The sequence below is a fragment of the Micromys minutus genome (genome assembly GCF_963924665.1).
Source record: "Micromys minutus genome assembly, chromosome: 2".
Classification (NCBI taxonomy): Eukaryota; Metazoa; Chordata; class Mammalia; order Rodentia; family Muridae; genus Micromys; species Micromys minutus.
In genome coordinates, this window is record NC_137971.1 from 47,363,330 (window position 1) to 47,377,280 (window position 13,951).

At 45.6% G+C, this 13,951-nt stretch overlaps 1 protein-coding gene across 1 annotated transcript in view; it reads left to right on the forward strand.

Annotated features, from left to right (window-relative positions):
• Positions 1 to 352: 352 nt before the first annotated feature.
• The window catches only part of STX3 (syntaxin 3), a 44,319-nt gene continuing 30,720 nt past the window's right edge, over positions 353 to 13,951 (forward strand). The window contains exon 1 of the mRNA XM_080912457.1: positions 353 to 484. Within this exon, the coding sequence (XP_080768583.1) occupies positions 455 to 484 (30 nt within the window). The 5' untranslated portion in view covers positions 353 to 454. The remainder of the gene's footprint in view (positions 485 to 13,951) is intronic.

Below are 13,951 nucleotides of genomic sequence, written 5' to 3' on the forward strand. Positions count from 1 at the left end.
AGGGAGCAGGAACCAGCAACCCGAGGTGTCCGCAGAGGGCTGGGCAATAAGTGAAGAAAATACGGAATCGAGGCCAGACAGAGCCCCTCTCTTTTTCTCTGCCTTCCGTGAGGGGTGTGTGTGGGGTGATGCTTCCGGCGTGGGAGCGCACGCTGGCCCTTTAAGCAGGAGCGCGGGGCGCGGCTCAGGTATGGGGCGGGTCCAGGGGCGGGCGAGCCCTGAGCCGGCGCTGTCTGGTAGCCGGATTTGAGCGCGGCGCCGGAGGGGGCCGGAGGGGGCGGCGCGGCGGACCTCGGTGGCCTCGGACGCTCCTCCTCGAGAGCGGCCGCCGCCCGCCTCCGCCCGCGCTAGCAGCTCTCTCGGCCCGGCCGGCACCCCCCGCGTCTGCTCCAGGCCACTCACTTGGGACGCGCTCACCTGCGACGAGGCGCCCGCCGCCCTCCCCTGGGCCAGGATGAAGGACCGGCTGGAGCAGCTGAAGGCCGTGAGTCCGCGGCGCTTGGGGATCTGGCGGCCCGGGGCTGCGGGGATCCGCTGTCAGAACTGGCGTGGGAGAGGAGGGGCTTCTCCTGGATCCCCTAACCCAGGCTGCAGGGGTGCTCTGCCCGCTAGGCCGCACTCCCCAAGCCCCCGCCTCATCCTGCGGAGCTTTGCACCCTCCCCTCCCCTGCAGGGTCATGTGCTCGGTGATTCATCACCTAGCAGCGATTTCCCTGGACGCCCGCAACCCTCTTACCCCTGCTCCCCTAAAGCTGGACAGGGTTCCTTCAGAGCTGAACCCACTCGGGTACTGGAAATCGGCCGGGCTAATGGAAAAGTCAGGGGGCTCACCTCACCAGCTGTCTTCTGCCGCCAGGCACTGTGCCCCAAATCGGCCTCCTCTTCTCTTTCTATTTCCCTCCCGGAGGACCGGGCAGGGCTACTTCATCCCCGGAGTAGCTGAGAGTTCCGGGTGACTTCCGGCGCCCTGAGACTGTTAGGTGCTGGGATGGGCACCTCTCCTCCCATTCGGTGGTCTGTAATTATTTCATTTTGTCTCCACAGCTGTGGTCGTCTGCCGCACAAAAGCTAAAAAGCTTAGGTCACTTACTCTTTTGAGCCTATTTCCTTGTCGGTCAAGGGAGAATCTTCCTTATAGGTCTGCTGTGAAGATTGAATGACATAATGAGACTTGATATAAGGAAGTGCTGAAGCATCAATGTTTTCAAATACGGATACATTTAATAAGTCACTGAGTACATTCTAAGGGGCAGGGCTAGTGGGAAACATTGGGAACCCACTTAGTGATATAGGCTGCCCCTTAATAGGATATATAGTGCAGCCCTGGATACTCATAGTGGAGTTCACCTCCTAGCTAGGCTTAGGCCGTGGACTAGACTTGGTGAAGGTCTCACCGAGTCTTCCTAGGCGATTAATGAATGAGCTTCTTACAGTAGGGAAGTATTAGTCTGCATTAGCACTGGGGCTTTGTCATGGCCCTATTGCTTACTGGTTACCCTTTAAACTCCAAGCTTAAGTTTTGTTACCTGTAAAATGAGTCGTTGTGCAAGCTAAAAGCAAGTGCACTGCAGAATGGCACCTAGGACTTCATGCTAATAACTGATAGTTGTTTTTTTGTTTTTCCCATGACAGTGCGTTGTTGTGATTTTTTTTACTTTCTCCTCTCTTGCATGGATGAGATCTTCCTCAGCAGGTTTTCAAGATTTGGATCCTGGGCTGTAAAGTAGGTTTAGGAGATGGAGAAATGAGGGAAGGAAGGAACAGTTGCTTATTATGGGAGCCAGCCTCTGCCCCAAATTTGCTTTTTCACATTTGGGCCTCAGGGCATCCTGGTTAACTGTTGGGAAAACTACTTCTTTTGTAGTTGGGGAACCTTGGTGGAGAGCACTCTGGATGGGAGGGATGTCCCCTGTCAAAAGAGTTCAAAGTTTACCAGCAGTCAGAGGCAGCTCTCTTTCATTAGTCAGGGAATCTATTTCTAGACTAAGGTACTTATTGGCTCTTTTCAATAGTTACTTGTCAACAAAGTAGTCTTATGTGAGCTTTGAGTTCCAAGAATAAGGCGTTTTTCCAGGAAACTGGAGCAAGTTCCTTTGCCTTTCAGTCCTTCAGGGTTAGCTACTGTAAAACAGGGCTAATGCGAGTGAGATGCGCCACAGGTTTAAAACCAAAACACTGTCCTGTTTTGGAGCAGTGCAATAAAAGAGGACAGGGTTGAGGTTCAAAGGCTTCTCTAATTGACGCCTTGACACTTAATAGCTGGGATCCTTTTGCAACTTCACCTCAGCTCTGCTGCTTATTGACAATTTCATACTCGGATACAATGTATCTTGATCATATCTGACCCAAATCCTTCCTCCACTATCTTCAGATAAGTCTTGTACCTTCATGTCTTCTCTTTTCCTCTTTAAAAATTTTACATAACCATCTGAGTCCAGTGAAGACTGCCTGCATGCAAACCAGTATGGGGCCATTTACCAGAGCATGGGTAGCCTGCCAAGGGGACACATGCCAGAAGGAAAAAAAAAAATGATTCCCCCTTTCCTAGAAGCCACCAACTACCAAAAGCTCCTCACTTAGGGGTGGAGCCTCACGAACCCTCCCCAATCTGTGATGGAATGTCAAGTGACTAGAGTTTGTGCTGGCAGTCACAGCTTCTGTGTGCTACAGCCATATTGTGTCCAGCAGGCAGCATTGCACAGAGCTCTTCCCCATGCTCTGGCTCTTCGGTCCTTTTTGCCTCCTCTTTGATGTAGCTCAGGAGTCTGAATAGCACAAATACCCATCTACGAGCACTGAACTGGCAACTCATTCTCAGGCTGAGCAGCTGGGAGTCTCTGCATTGGCTGCTGCCCATTGTACATGGAGGTCCTCTGATGAAGGCTGAGGGCAGTCCTAATCTATAGGCACGACCATAAATACTTACTGGGCAGTTTGACAGCTTGACCATTTAGCAAAGCACCAGTAGTAGGTACACTCACCTCTAGTCCAAGGACACTCCTTGATGCCTCCTTTGTAAAACAGGAAACTCGGTTGGTCTCAAGACATGCTTCTGCCATTATTAATGTTTCTGTGGAAAATGTTGAAGTTTCTGTGCATTGTCAACCATACTGTGGTGTATCATCCCTTCCTGTACACTGTCCCTTATGCATGAACCACCTTTTTTTTTTTGGTCATAAGATAGGGTATTATCTGTCTTCGATTCCTGTTATCTACAAAAAAGTTTCGCTAACCCTCGTGCAATATATTTCCCATTTAGCAGCCTGTGCAATGCCTTTCTAAACCCAGGGGAGAGATCGTGATGGCTGCCTTCAGATAGCTGGGGCTTGTCATGTGCTTGAGGTTAACTCCACTGTTGAGGTGTTGACTGCTGTAGGAATTTGAGTATATCTTGAGGGAGGGAAGATGGAGTATAGGCAATTGAAGGCCTCCCTGAACCCCAGGAATGTATGGTTTTGTGAGATGCTAATTAGTATTATCTGTCTTGCTGTGGAGTCCACAAGGATTGGAGCCTCAGTCACACTTGTCAAGGTGATCATCAGTCTTTCCCTCAGGGTCACTGTGCAGGTGAACTGAGATAATCCATGATGGTCATCTACTCCAGGACATGTGAACTGTCCACACTTAGCTCCTGGAGAGCAATGTCCACCCTAAACGACATACAGGTCCAAGGCTGTGGTCACAGGACCTGGTTCAGCTCATCTCCTGACTGCTCCTCCTGAGGGGCTGCCATCAGCGTTTTCTTGTTTATCTAGGAGTTTGCTGGGAATGTGCAGAGGCTGCACCCCGCCCTCCCCCTCTTCTCACACACCTCTCAGTGACTGGACTTTGAATCTGCCAGACAATTCCTGACCCAAGGAACCTTTTGTGTGGTCCTGTTTTTACTCAGTAAACATTTACTAACTGCCTGTTGGATGCCGTGCCCTGCTGGGATGTATTAGTGAGCAGCCTTTGTTTCTGGAGCTTAGGCGGTTCACAGTAGAAAGAACAGAGGACTAGACAGCATGACTTGTGATTCTTGGGATAGAAGCAGCCACAGGAAGACTCTTTGGACTGGCCTCTGGGAGACAGGAGTTAATTCTGGGGTATCATTCCCAGCAGTGGGTTTTGAGTGGAGATCCCTCTTCAAATCTAATCTAATCTCTTCCAATGCAAATAGAATTTATTTAAAAGAGCACATGGATCCTAGATTTTCTCAAGTATTCTTCCTTGGGTGAGTGCATTTGGTGAACAAAGCCTTAAGAACATAAAGACATGCATTGTAACATCAAACTGTGTGTGTGTGTGTGTGTGTGTGTGTGTCTGTGTGTGTTTTCCCACTACATCCTCCCCATCATAATCAGAACTTTTAGAACCATATGCATCTTTCTGTATATGAAGTTTGGCAGAATTATTGTTCAAAGTTCTTATTTTAAAGAATAATGGGTCAAATAGGGAAAACAAATGGAAAGAGAAAAGAAAAATGAGATAACACCTTATAATGATGTATAGTATCAAGGTTAAGACTTTGGACTCCCCCCAACCCCCTACAGACCTACCAAGCAAAACTGAAATGACTTGGACGTATTTGACCTGCTAAGACCAGGACTATTAGGGAATAGTAATGAATCAGTCACTGCAGCCTAGGCTTGGCTGTTTTTTTTTTTTTTTTTTTTTTTTTTAATGTATTTTTATTTATATGGGTACACCGTCACTGTCTTTAGATGCACCAGGAGAAGGCATCAGATCCCATTAGAGATGGTTGAGCCACCATGTGGTTGCTGGGAACTGAACTCAGGACCTCTGGAAGAACAGTCAGTGCTCTAACCATTGAGCCATCTCTCCAGCCCCTCTCTTAACTTCCCTAAAATTCCACTTTCTTACCTTGGAAGAATGAATAACATGAGTGCATCTCACCAGATACAGTGTGTTTTTCCTTTTAGCCTTTTACTCTGCCTGTCTTCGTCTTGCTGCTACCTAAGGGCCTGCACTTGTCCTTCCCCAAAGGAAGTTCAGGGTCTCTGAGGAACAAAGTTCCGTAGGGTAATGCTGTGTGGTAATCCTGTCAGAAATAAGGGGCTACACTTCTGCTTTTAAGCTTCAGTGCTTGTCTCGTCCCACCCAGTGCCAAGTTCTTTGGATCGTAAGGAATCCACATACCAACTTGCCCTTTGTTGAGATTTCCCTCTTTTAGTGATAGGTTTTCTAACCAGTCTTCCTTCCTCATCTCCTCCCCGTGCCTGGGAGGATTCATTTCCTGAGGGGACGTTTTGCTGTGAGTAGACAGAAGCAGAGATGAGAGTGATACGGATTGAGTAGGGATTACAGACCCATCAGCTGGAGGCCAGAAATGCTTGGATGAGGGAAGGGGATTAATTTTATTTTTATTCCTGTGAGCGTGGGGGAGGTTAGGGGACTGGCAGGAGTGTGCCCATGCTGTCCTCTGTCCTCCCAGGGTTTCCTTGCTCCTGCCCCACTCCCCAGGCTCATTCTTCACCTGCAGTCACTCCCTACCCACACCTCTCTCTCCAGTCCTGCTGCTCTGTGTTGTTTTGCAACTAAGAAAGTTAGTGCCTTTTAAAACATTTTTTATATGGAGTGGGTTCGAAACCGCCTCCTGACAATTTCTTTTTTGTTTTTTTCTCAAGGCAGGGTCTTACAGTATAGGCTGTCCTGGAACTCACTATGTAGAACAGGCTGGCCTCAAACTCAGATCTGCTTGCCTCTGCCTTCCAAGTGCTGTAATTAATGTCGTGCACCACTGCACACAGATCCAGCAGCTTCTTAATGAATCACACTTTGTATTCTATATCATCTGTTTAAGACTCAAGCACTGTCATGTGAATTATTGCAAGTATCACCTATTGAGCAGATTACTTTTGTCCAGGACTTCAGTTCAGTGCCTGGCGCACTTTCTCTCCAGCCATCTCCGTTCTACAAGATGAGGTGGTGGGTATGTCACTTCCTGTTTACAGGTGAGGCATGTGAGGCTTGGCTTTGACTGACATGCTTAGTCTGGAAGTGATGGGATCAAGAATGAACATGCTTGTCTTACCTTTTGGGTCATCTCCTCACACTGTATCTGGTTACCTCCCACTGTACTGTGTGTCCCCTCCCCACAAACAGTAAGGCCTCTGGGGCCCCAGTACCCAGTACTCTGCACAGGTATTGTACATATTATACTTTCTCTGCCCGCTGTTCTGCATCAGCTTGGCTCTCACATATCCTTTATTCATCTTATGATCGGCACTTCTTGTTCCACTCCCTGTGGTTGGGGAGGCTTTACTTGACTGGAGAAGAACATTTACTCAGGGAATCCTGAACTTTGTTAATGAAGCCAAAAGTCACTGGTTCATCCCCAAGGTGGATACATTCCAGGGCATTTCCCTTTATTAAAATTCCACTTCAGGATGTCACAGAGACAGAGGCTGTCTTTGAACAGAAAGACAATGACAGACAGACATGGGGATACCTAAGTGAAAACTCAGCTCCCTCATTTTTCCCCTGGTACAATCCTTCTCATCTCATAAGGCTGGGCTCTCTTGTCATCACCATGGGAAAGCTTCCCTGGCTAAATACATTAACCCTGCATTCTCTGACTTTCACAGATTCTTTATTTTGTTGATACAAATACAGTAATATAGCTAATGTAGTATTATTGTTGTATTAGTTTGCAGTTTGTATAATTTGTATATATATATATATGCATATGTAAGTATGTATGTATATATATTTTGCAGTTTGCAGTTTCAGAAGCTGCCAGCCCTGTCTGGTCCTGGGCCCTAAAAAAATGCAGGCCACACATACTTTATTTATTTCTTACCCAGTTGAAGGGTAGAAGGCTGAATACCGAGCCATTCAGTAGGTAAACTGAGTCATGCTGTTGATGAATTTACTTGCAGAGTTTGAAGTCCCAGACAGACTTTATCTCCAGTCTTCCTTATGTATAGCCCAACTTCAGCTTTTTCCCACTACGGTCTTTCCTGTTAGGTTACTCTGCTTTGTGGCCTTTGCTATTTCTATGGCAGCATCTCCCAGTGTGTGTGGAGACCATGAAGTACAGCCACTGCCTAAAGAGATTAGTGGAATGTGTGCTGTCTGGGTATGCCAGCTGTTGGTATGGGCAGCTTGGTATGGCATTGGGTTTGTTTAACTTGTGTTTTAAATAATTTCTTTCTTTAAAGTACTTTGAGATTTCTCAGAGATAGTGCAGAGAGAGACCCTTCCTACTCGATTCCTTTTTCAGTGTACGTTCATCAAACAAAGAAAGTGACGCTGGTACAAGATCCCTCACTAAACACCAGGGCGTTTCTTTTATCCCACTAAAATCCCTTCTGCTCTAGGATTTAAGCCAGGACACCACATTGCACCCACTTGTCATGTTTCCTCTGTCCCCACACAGTTTCTCCATTTTTCCTCGTTTTTCATTACCTTGCTTTACATTGTACTTGTTGAAACAAACACTGAAATCCCATCCCCATATGTCAAGTTAGTGTCTGCTTGGTTTTGATTCTCAAGACTTACATTATTAGATGGGGGAGTAGAGCAGTGATGTTCTCAGCAGAGGAAGGAGGTGGAGGGAGGCCTTGTGGGTACATGCTACAGCTATGAAGGAAGTTAGGAAGGTCAATTACTTTGGAGTCACTCAGCTAAGGGACAGTGCTCATTCTGGGTCTCTGATATCATGTAATAATCCTCCTTACTACATTACATTTATGTGACGTCTGCTTTACATTGTTTTGGAAATGCATATCCCTGGGCCTGGCCTTCATCCTGCAGCTGGAGTGGGGTCAGGGGTGGGGAGTCTCTCCAACTTGGTTGAGAACAGGCTTGCCTGGCTTGGGCACACACTCTTGTCAGGGTAGCTGGCATCTTTTAGCACTAGTCCCTAGAACATTAATGTAGGGGTTAAATGCCATGGTATAAAGTACATACCTTAGAAGAGTCTTCAGCTTGTCTTGGCTGTCAGTTAGTGCCAAGTGTTGCTGTGGTGATTTGAGTATTACGTCATGCTGGAAAAGAGGTTAAGGGGCAGCTGAAAGGAAGGATTCAACAGAGAGTTAGGAGGGAATAAGATATTGTCAGTTCCTTCCTTCTGTCTGTATCCCTGAGATGTACTCAGAGGCCAGGACTGAATGGAGAGGAAGAAGCAAATGTCAGAAAAGGAGTGAAAGAGGCTGGAGGAGGGGTCAAAAGACCTACGGGGAAGCTGAGCTCAGAAGGAGGAAGAAGAAGCAATTTTGTGAGTTTTCTCCTAACTGCTTCAAGGATGAGAGAGAATGCAGGGCGTGGTCTTCTCACTCAGACTGGTCTTGCTGGAAATTTCCTTTGGCTAAATTCTTAGCTTTCAGTTTTCTCAAATGTTGCTTTGCAAATACGCTATCATAAGCTCCCATCTCTGACAGGCTCCCTGTGTTTAGGTGAGGATAGACTGTTTTCTCCTGTGTGTAATGTCTCATGATTGCTGTCCCATGTGCTATTATAGCCATCTGCTTGCCCAGCTGACTCCCAGTTTAGCCAGAGAGAGCCTGGAGAGCCAGGGATGCTGAACTGGCCCCACGGATGCCTGAAGGAGAGTATTCTGGGTGTGGATGTTTATTATGAAACCTTGAGATCCTCCAAGTTAATGTGGTGATGAGGGTTAGAAGGATCAAGAGAGGTCCAGAATCAGCACTGTCCCTTAGCTGAGTGACTCCAAAGTAATTGACCTTCCTAACTTCCTTCATAGCTGTAGCATGTACCCACAAGGCCTCCCTCCACCTCCTTCCTCTGCTGAGAACATTCACTGCTCTACTCCCCGATCTAGTGTAAGTCTTGAGAATCAAAACCAGGTAGATGCTAACTTGACATATGAGGATGGGATTTCAGTGTATGTTTTAAAGATATTTTGAGACATACATAGAAGACTATAAATGTTTACCCTATACTAAGACACAAGAAATTCTTCAAGTATGCAGCCTATGAATTAGTGATAGCCTTAGATTAACAATATAATCATACTTTCCCAGGTTTACCCATTTGGAATTTCAAAATTTTCTTTCTAAATACCGCTTAATATAAATAAAAACTGAAAGGCATTAAGAAATGAATGATGATAAGAGTAGTAAATTTGTGAGAGTGTAGCTGGAGCACAATTCAGGGTTTTTTTTCTGTTTTTGTTGTTCTTTAAACTCACATCAAAGGCTTAAAATAAATGAAGTAAACTCTGGTTATATGATTTTCTCTTTGTCCATGTGAGGTGCCATGCTGGGTCTTCACTATAGAAGTCAATGTACCTGCATATGTCCATATTCATGAGCAGAGGGAGGAACACATGCATAACACCTCTTTCATTTGAGCAGATAGCTTAGATTTATGGATGTTGTAGCATCCTCTAAAATAGGTGAAGATTTGTCATTGACTGTGGAGAGGCACCTTCAGGCACTAGAGCAGGTACAGGTATGAGCTCCCATGGCTGCTAGAGTAGAGTCTTAATGATGCTATTTAATAGCTGAATTGCTTTGGATGAATTAATTAACCTAACTAGCAGTTATCATATCTGTAAGTGAGGAAAGTAATGTTTGTCCCTTGGAGGGTTGATGTGAGACTTAAATAACACCATTTGAAGTCACGGAAGTGTCTTGGTAAATACATACATATCATCTACTGTCATTGTTGTGATAGAGTGCACAGAATGAGTCCTCAGGGACTTTGGCTCTTGTCCTCTGGCTTGCTGGTCTTGGACTAATCTTATAATAACTTTATACTCAGGTCTCCTTCTTTTAGGTAGAGCCAATGTTTTGCCTTCAACAGCTCAGCTAGAACAAGATGTTGAAAGTAAAAGCGGGAGGGTCACTAGGGTATCAGAATCTGACAATTTCCTCTTTATTCATATGACAAGGGTGTTGCAGAAGATGAAATTCAGTGAAAAGAGGAAGTGTTTTCTCAGGGAGGGTTTTGGTACTAAAGAAAATTATCCTTAGGAGAACTGAGCATTGGAAAAGAGTCATTTGAGTCTGCAGTGGGGAACAGAGAGCATTTGCTGTACCCATTGAAAGCCCATATACTCACTTCAATTTTCTGGCTCGTAAAACCAAAGAAGAGGGACAGAATACTCAGATTGCCTCTCCCCACCCCACCCCTAGTGCACGCGTGTGTGTGTGTGTGTGTGTGTGTGTGTGTGTGTGTGTGTGTGTGTGTGTATGTGTGTGTGTACGTGTACTTGTGTCTGGTTCTTCATGAATAGTGGTGTCTGTCTTTGAGAGTCCACAGACCCTGGTCCTAGAGGAGGCACTTAGAGCAGTGGGCAGTAGGGATAAGGAAAAGGGGCTATCCCTTTGAAATGAGTCGGGAAAATAACTGGGTTTATAAAGAAGAGTCTATGCCTGGAGCCAAAACTGTTTCAACCAGGGGAGATGATAGAAACCTTTGTGTTCTGTGCTTGGCAGGAAGGCTCCTTTCACAATGCACAGGACTTTACTAGCCCTCTAAGGGGAATGTTGGTGACCAGATGTCTCCTTTTCTCTATTGATTCATTTCCCTGCCTCCCTCTCTCCATCTCCCTAAAGTCTCAGTGAAAGAAACTGCTCCTGCACACTGAAGAAGGCTGTGGGACCCTGGTTCCCCCCTGCTGGGCTCTCTTCCTTGACTGTGCTGGGTCGTTTCTGAGGCACATTTAAGGTATCCTGGGCTTTTCCCAGACCACAGTGGAGAGCTCATGTCCTTACTTTGTGAGAAAAACCAATGTTTGACAAATACTTGTATTGTGCCCAAGCTCTATAGCTCCAATCTCTCAGCAGAAGATGCTCCCTGCATGCCTGAGCTGCGAATTTCATGTTCCAGGCTACTGCTGGTGGTAGTCTTTGAGTAGGGAGCACTGCAGTAAGAAGGGCTTAGCTTAGGACAGAGGTCCTGTGTCCAAACTGTGACTCTGCAAACCAGTAGTGGGAAGACCTGGACTAACTGCAACTTCTGACATCCAGTTTCTTAGCTAGAGCATGTAGATGGGATTCATTGACATGATGTACGAGGAAAAAAAAATAAGAGTCTTATGGTTACCAAGTACCTAGGCTATAGGTAGCAACTACATTTATTTATTCTATAAGTTTATGTAGACTGACCTGTGGTCAGACATATGGTGGCAGAGAAGGCCTCTGAGAAAATGGCAGTCCCCAGAATTACAGGTTAAGTTGCTTGAGGTTGCATTCTGGACTCCTCAACCATCATTACTGTGCAGGAGGGGTCAGCCATAGTCATTGTCTTTGAAATTTGGAGTGTACTTTAGGCTTGAGGAAGGGAGATAAAATGGGGTAGCTTGCTGTTACTAGATTCGTTGGTGGTATCTTTCATCTCACAGGAGAGGCATCAAGAGGAAGTAGCTGACTGGGCATGTGGTTCTCCTGCACACTTTCTCCCCCTGTGGCTGAACTTTCAGCTACTGTAACATCCTCCTTACCACATGCCTTGATTCTTTGATACTGATGCTGATGTTCGCTTGGTTAAGCTCAGTCATGTGGACAGAGGATAAAAGGTTGAGTGTGTTTTCCTTGCCCTACTCCCAGAGGAGGGAAACAAGGAGGGGCTCTGAGGAACCTGGATTTACCACAGCCACCTGTATTAGAAGGAGAGGAGCACCATCCTCTTCCTGGATAGTTTGTAGAGAAAGTAGCCAGAGGATAGTTCTGGGTCCAGTGATGTCAGGTAGCATGTAACGATGGTCTCTTCCTTGAATTTTCTGGTGTGGTTAAATGTTCTTGTTACTTTGTGTATTTAGAGGCTAAACATTCGAAGAACCTGAGAAGATTGTTATTCAGCCTTCAGAGTGTTCCCATTAGTGTTGCATTTAGCTCCCAAAGCCTTGTTTTATCTTAATGACGCATAGACTCATGCTGAGGCCATTGAGAAGTAGCTTTCATGTACAATGCTTCATATAGCATATGTGTGTGTGTGTGTGTGTGTGTGTGTGTATGTATGTTTGTATGTGTATGTGTGTATATCTATATATGTATGTTTCTTTTTTGGGTTTTATACTGCTGTAAACAGATACCATGTCCAAGGCAGCTCTTATAAACAACATTTCATTGGGGCTGGCGTACAGGTTTAGAGGTTCAGTCCACTATCATCAAGGTGGGAACATGGCAGTATCCAGGCAGGTATGGTGCAGGAGGAACTAAGAGTTCTACATCTTCATCTGAAGGCCAATAGAAGACTAGCTTCCAAGCAGCTAGGATAAGCCATGCCCACAGTGACACATCTTCTAATAGTGCCACTCCCTGGGTTAAGCATAATCAAATCACCACAGTATGTATGTATGTATGTGTGTATGTGTGTGTGTATGTATGTATGTAAAATGAAACTTGAAAGCATTGCCTAAATTATGTATGTATAAAGTGGCAGAGAGGTAGGGGGCTCCTAATTATGAAGATCTGACAGGGGGGAGGGAATGAAGGACCACGATGGTAGTAGAAAGCCCAGGAGCAGGAGTAAACATGACATGTGCAGATGATGTAGGATCAGGTTGGAAGTTGTCCTTGATCCAATCACTGGGGTAGCTTCTTCTCACTTCTTTAGTTTGTGTGCCAGTTTGAAAACTGAATTCAAATCATGTGGGTGTTTCTGTGTGTATATGTGTATACCAGGTATATACTTGAGGTCTCTTTCCTTAGTGGAGTTTCTAGGCCATCTTAGGAAAGAACATTCTTGGAACTGGAGAGATAGCTCATCAGTTAAGATTATCCACTGCTATGAAGAGGACCCTGGTTCCATTCTGAGCATGCTCATTGTGGCTCACAGCTGTCTGTGATTCCAATACCAGTGGATACAACATCCTCTTTCAATGTTTGTGGGCACTGTATATAAGTAGCACACAGGCATTGCAGGCACACCCACAAACATAAAACAGATAAATGAATAGATAAATAATTGTGTAAAAGGACATTTTGGACAAAAGCTTCCTAGAGGAAGAATGGCTTTGCATTTTCTAGGAAATAGCCCAGCTGTCTTTCCTGGAGAGAAGATCCCATGGAGGCCTCCAAGAGGCTTACATATTGAGGGTGCTTGAATAATGGAACATTTTGTCCCAACTTTGGAAACTGAAATTTGAGTCTGCAGGCTAGTGTGAATGCCAGATATGCATTCAGCTAGAGGTGATTGATTAATTTTCTGTCAAATACTTGGGAAATATGGAATAAATTATTGAAATATAAATGTGTGTCTTAGTTACTCTTCTATTGCTGTGAAGAGACATCATGACTAAGGCAACTCTTACAATGAAAGCATTTAATTGTGGGCTTGCTTACAGTTTCAGAGGTTACTGTATATCATGTTATCAGCATGGTGGGAAGACATGGTGCTGGAGCAGTAGCTGAGAGATCTATATCCTGATCTGTAGGCAGAAAGATAGGGAGGGAGTGAGGGAGGGAGGGAGGGAAGGAGGGAGGGAGGGAGGGAGGGAGGGAGGGAGAGAGAGAGAGAGAGAGAGAGAGAGAGAGAGAGAGAGAGAGAGAGAAGATGGGAGGGGAGAGACAGACAAGACAGAGAGATACTGGGCCTGGCATGGACTTCTGAAACATCAAAGCCCATACCTAGTGACACACTTTTTCCAACAAGGCCACACCTCCTAAGCCTTCTAATTCTTTCAAGTAGTGCCACTTTCTGGTATTTAAGCATTCAAATATATGAGCCTATGGGGGCCATTCTTATCTAAAATACAAGTATGATGTTGCCCTTTAATTATAGGTGGTAAGGCTGATTTTGGCTATACGAACAAAAGAATTGTTAAGCAAACTGAAAGAATACAAGTTGAGATCTGCAGAACCTGCCTGCAGCCAAGGGAAGTGGGGCTCAGGAAAGGAAGGAGGGCAGCTCAGTTGGGTGCTGCTGTTGGCATTAGGCTTCATTATCTTCAGGCTCTTCTTACAAACTCAAATTCCTCAGGGAGCTTGAGTGATCCTAATGGCCTTCCCAGAATCAGGTGGGAAGAGTGAAAGAGTGT